The sequence below is a fragment of the Camelina sativa genome, chromosome 17, assembly GCF_000633955.1.
Source record: "Camelina sativa cultivar DH55 chromosome 17, Cs, whole genome shotgun sequence".
NCBI lineage: Eukaryota > Viridiplantae > Streptophyta > Magnoliopsida > Brassicales > Brassicaceae > Camelina > Camelina sativa.
The window spans coordinates 28756953-28762601 of record NC_025701.1 but is presented as its reverse complement, the minus strand read 5'-3'; the positions used below and the strand labels follow the sequence as shown (position 1 = coordinate 28762601).

At 36.7% G+C, this 5649-nt stretch overlaps 1 protein-coding gene and 1 long non-coding RNA gene across 2 annotated transcripts in view; both read left to right on the top strand.

The window, feature by feature from the left end:
* On the top strand, nucleotides 2025-4866 carry LOC109129850. Its single transcript, XR_002036155.1, has 3 exons — nucleotides 2025-2086; nucleotides 2194-2263; nucleotides 4556-4866. It is a non-coding gene; the product is annotated as an uncharacterized LOC109129850 (long non-coding RNA).
* Nucleotides 5224-5649, top strand: part of LOC109129849 (putative nuclease HARBI1) — a 4306-nt gene continuing 3880 nt past the window's right edge. The window contains exon 1 of the mRNA XM_019238806.1: nucleotides 5224-5605. Coding sequence (XP_019094351.1) covers nucleotides 5515-5605 — 91 coding nt within the window. The 5' untranslated portion in view covers nucleotides 5224-5514. The remainder of the gene's footprint in view (nucleotides 5606-5649) is intronic.

Below are 5649 nucleotides of genomic sequence, written 5' to 3'. Positions count from 1 at the left end.
TTTTTTTTTCCTGCTTGTGCTTCTCTAGATGATGAGTCGTGGACCCAAATGATGGTAAAATCCTCCTCACAAATTGTTTTTATATTTTAATGCTCTGTTTCCAGTGATTTTTCAGCTGCTGGGTTGTTTTTACTTCTGATTTTATCAAACAGCACACAAAAATATATTGAAATACATTGTTTGAGCCTGTGGCCTGCATTTGTTTGTCTCCGCTCTTCGTCTGAAAATTCAAAAGTTTCTTCGCTCTACATTTGTTTGTCTCTGTTTCTTATCTCTTGCCTCTGGTCATCAAATATTTTGGAGAGAGAGATAGAACAGTTAAGATCTCAAGTTATGACGACGACGAAAAAGACGACGGCATGTTCTCACCACGTTGGCTCTTCTTCTCCACCTTACAAACTCATATCCGCTGCCCCAGAAGACCCACATTCATTTAAATAAAAAAGAACAAACAAAAATTCATGCTCTATGATTCACACAATCTCTCTATTTGATGAAAGTGTTTTCATGACTTTTTTTATGAAGAAAATGACATAAAATCTTAAACCAATAACATAATATTTCAATTCATTAACAATCCAAGATTCTTTTGTTTTATTTGAATAACATAAAACTTTTCATGACTTTATAAAACTCTTAATCCAATAACACTAAATTTATGAAGATTTTAGATAACTTTTTACAAATCCACAACTAATAACACCAAATTTTAAAAGAGTTTTAAAAAGTCTTGATTGAATAACTACATATTTTACATAACTTTTAAAGTCATTAAAAATCTCATTAAATCCTAAACCAATACCACCCCCTTAACTTCTTTACATCGTTGTTGACTTTTAGTTGGTATTGTTTTGTTTTCCATCGTGACTTTTACTTGGTCGTTCTAATGCCATGCCTCTTTCAACTACACTCACTAATTTTTGAATGTAGGAGTTCTGTTTTCATCTTTTAGTAGTTAAAAGGTTTATGAAAACTGTCTTGTATAATTTTTTTGGCAATGAAGTTCGTAGAGTTGTTGAATGCCCTGGAATGGGCTTTTTTGAACCGAAAGACTCTTTCTATGTTGCTAAGGTATTGCTCGTATGCCTAGCTGTGACTATAGCCAACTCAGCAGTCATATTGATTATTTTTCCCCGTCCTCATTGTTTAGACTTTCTGGTCAATCTTGAGGTAACAAACTCCTCATTCTCTTTGCTATCTGTTGAGTTGTCTGCAGTTTGTTGTTTGCTTTTGATTTCTAAGATGAAACAAAGAGTAAAAGACCTTTTTTTCTTAAATTTCTCTCATTAGAAAAACATACATCATACAAGCTTAGACCAAGTGCATTGGCGTCCCAATGTGTCGTCCCATGTAATAAAAATGCCAAATTTAAATCGAAATCATGTTTTTAACTAAGAAACGTCTCTACTTATGGGACGTAATTCGACCGTCCTCCATTACACGTGGCGCCGTCTTATTTGCTGATGTTTTTTGTAGGGTTCGACCAAATGTATCGAGGGTTCGACTCATTTTGTTTATCTCCGTCTCTCTTTCTTTATCCTCTCTCTCTGGACGGCGATTTGATTCCGAAGGATGTTTTCCTAGACAATTGCCTGAAGCATAGAGAAATCCGCCGTCACTTTGCTCTCGCCGGTTGCAATAGATAGAGGTCTGTGTTCGTGCTTCGTTTCTGATGGTAGATGGTAGAGTTTATTTGATGTATTATCTTTTTTGGGTTTTAAGGGATTTGTTTATGTGATTCGATCGATTTGTCTCTCAGTTATGATTCGATTGTTGAGTATGTGTGTTTATGTACAAATTCCCTCTTATTTTAATTTCGATTTAGGGTTTCATAATATGTTTTTGATTTCGATTTAGGGTTACGATTTAGGGATTCGATTTAGGGATTTGATTTAGTTTTTAGGGTTTCGATTTAGTTTATTGGGGTTCGATTAAGGGTTTGGATTTATTATGGTTCTGCTTTTAGTTTCTGATTTTATGACCACAAGTAATGTTGGTTCCAATTTTTTTTTTCGGATGCAGATTTCAAATTAAAAGTTTGTTGCTTTGGTCGGATTTCGAAAGGGATAGCAAGCGAGTCGACATGGTAAGGCAACCACATTAAACTCATTACTACTTTGTTGTGTATCCGTATTCTGTCTTGTTAAACCGAGTCTAACATTTTACTTGTTTGTTGTTTATGAGTTTCCTCAGCTTTCATCTCATGAAAGCCTCACATAAGGAGAAATCACAGAACAAGTAGCAACAATCAGAGAGACAAAAGGTAAATAATTGATTCAATTTGGCTAAAAAATGTCAATTTCTTGTTGTTTGTTGTATACTTGTGGTTTGTAGTTGTCTCATTTACTGATTTGCTAGACTAGTGTTGTTGTCTACGTAGTATATACTAGTTCATAGTATTTGATTGAAGTTAGTTTATAATTATACGAAAGTTATTGGTGATGATCTCTGTTCTAAGTAAATTATTAATGCAAATGCGACTGTAACTAAAGCTACCTAGACATCAATATTTATGTTTCTGTAGTTACATGGACAATGTTGTTACTGTCAACGTTCATATATAACCAAACTCGATACTTAAAACTCTTGTTGATGTCTAGGACTGTTGTCTTTAACACTTTAACTAAAGCTATCTAGACTTTAACTAAAGCTATTGTCAACGTTCTTATATAACCAAACTCGATTCTTAAAACTCTTGTTGAAGTCTAGACTTTAAGTAAAGCTATCTAGACTTTAACTCTTGTTGAAGTCTAGGACTGTTGTCCTAAAACATCTTCTCTATTTATTATAGTTGATATTTGTTGTCATAAATTTTGATTAGACTTAGGTAGGTGAACGTTAGGTCTTTATGATTTTAATTTATTACTTGATAACATTTCACCCTTTAAACACCAAAGCAGCTTTTCAATCTTTCTCAACCATCTACTTGCTCTTGTTTATTGTTCTTGGTTCTTTGGTTCTTGGTTCTTTTCAATCTTTCTCAGTCATCTTCTCTCTCTCGTTTATGGTTCTTCGTTCTTAGGTTCTTGCTTCCTTTCAATCTTTATCAATCATCTACTCGCTCTCGTATATGGTTCTTGGTGTTCTTGCTTCTTTTCAATCTTTCTCAATCATCTACTCGCTTTTTCAAACAATCTTTTCAATTTCTTTCATAATCATCTCAAACTCTTGTTCATATGAGTTATTATAATACATTCAGTCAGTCTTCTAGTTATTTAGATCTCCTCAACAGTCAAGGAGAGACACTTAACCAAGAAAACTCTTCTTCCGAAATACCTCCTTGGAGTTCTCAAGATTCCCCGGATGTATCTCTTTCTCAAGAGGCACCTGTGAGGAAGGATAGGAAGAAGTGGAATCCTGCTGACGATGAAATCTTGATCAGTGCTTGGCTGAATACTTCCAAGGACCCGATTATTTCTAATCAACAGAAGGGAGGAAGCTTTTGGCAAAGGGTTCAAAAATACTATACAGAGTCTCCGCATGCTATAGGCAAGGGTGAACAGGGGCTGAACATAAACTGTAAACAGAGGTGGTTCAAGATCAATGAGTACACTAACAAGTTCTGTGGGGCATATGCAGCTGCAGAGAGACAAAACAGTAGTGGACATTCTGAGAATGATGTATTGAAGGTCGCTCACGAGATATACTTCTCCGACTATAAAACCAAGTTTACAATGGAGCATTGCTGGTGTTTGTTAAGGTTTGAGCAGAAATTCCTTAACCAAAACGCGGTCAACACCACCTCACCTTCAGTCAGAACAAAGAGGAAACCAGTTGCTGCAGCTGATCAAGACGATGCAACCCCTACTGAACTAGACTCGGAGACTCGGCCTCAAGGTATCAAGGGTGCGAAGGCTGATAGGAAGAAAGCTCAGGGAAAGGCTCTTGCTGAGTACACGAGCATGTGGGAAGTCAAGAGGAGCGATATGGCTTAAAAGGAGAAGCTGCAGAAGCTTGCCATTCTAGACACACTCCTTACTAAACCAGAGCCACTTAGTGCAGCTGATCAAGCTATCAAGGATAAGATAGTGGCACAATATTTCTGAGTTTGATGTATTGATAGTGGCTCAGTATTAAATTATGTATGTTCGTGTTTCTGTAGTTGCAAACAATTAAGTATGTTCTTGTTTCTCTTTCAATGTTTAATTACGTATGTTCTTGTTTCTGTGTCAGTGTATGTTCTTTACTATATTAATAAGACAACACTGTGTCTTGTATTTTTTGCAGGTTTCGCAAGACCATGGGCCACGACTACAGCTACTCTCAGCCTGATTCCTCAGATCAGGCTGCTATATACTCTGATGACACTGAGGGCAGGGAAATAGCAGCTTTGATACGGATGGATGAGGCCGAGAGTACTCGAGAAAATGATCAAGCGATGCAATACCCTCCCCAACCTGAGGTTGAGTTCGGATTCCCCAAAGTATGCTACTGTGGTGGTCAGCCTCTACTATCCTCAAGCTACAACAGAAGGTCTGTCGTTTAACTTTAATACATTATGAATTGATTTGCTATGTTTCAACATATTTTGAAGTGATTTTGTATGTTAATGCAGATACTTCACATGTGCGAATGTTGATGATGGAGAGATGCATATTCACAAGTGGTGGGATATAGCTGTCATGGAGGAGATGGGCGAGATGAACAAACAATGTCAAGTGCTGTCTGAGAAGGTGGATAGCCTCACAATCGCAAGTGACTATGACTCGCACATCAGTACTGAAACCGAGCAGAAAATAGTCATGTTAGAGAAGGTAGTGTTAGAGCTACGGAAGAGTAGAAATAGGTTTAGAAATGGTACAGAATTGATATTCGTAATTGCTATTGTTGTATGTTTAATATGTATGGTGGTGATGTCTATGAAATTGTAATGACATTGTATTTTTGTGTCACGGGTAAAAGTTTGTGTAATTATAACTAAGTTTGTGTAATGTCAAAAAAACTAAGTTGCTATTGTTGTATTTTAGGAATGAATACATTTTAATGACATTGTATTTTTGTGTCACGGGTAAAAGAACGCATGACACACAGCTGAGTCACAAAGATTGAGTGACACTGCCTTCACGGGTAAAAGAAGGCATGACACACAGCTGAGTCACAAAGCACAAAGCTTGAGTTCACGGGCAACACAAAGCTTGAGTTCACGGGTAGCTTGAGTTCCTATATATATGCTTATTCAACACCAAAGAAACAAAATCAACACCTTCTTATCTTTTTCTACATTCCAATTTTTCTCAACATCAAAACAAAGAGCCCTTAAATTTTTTTTTTCATATGGCATCATCATCAAACCATTACCACTACCAAAGAGACGATGCAGATAATATGGATGGTTACTTTGATGATTATTTTGATAATTTTCTCGAAAATTCTAATATCATTCAAGAACCAATAGAGCGAACGCCACGGATTTTTATAGAGAGAAACCGGGAAGAAGGCCACATTAATCTTTGAAATGATTATTTCAGTGATACTCCAACATACCCGGAGAATTTATTCCGGCGACGGTTTCGCATGCACAGGCCATTTTTCATGCGTATTGTGCAACGTCTCTCTACAGAAGTCGAGTATTTCCGTCAATCCCAGGATGCAACCGGTCGGGCTGGTCTGTCACCTATTCAAAAATGTACTGCAGCCATTCGCCAATTG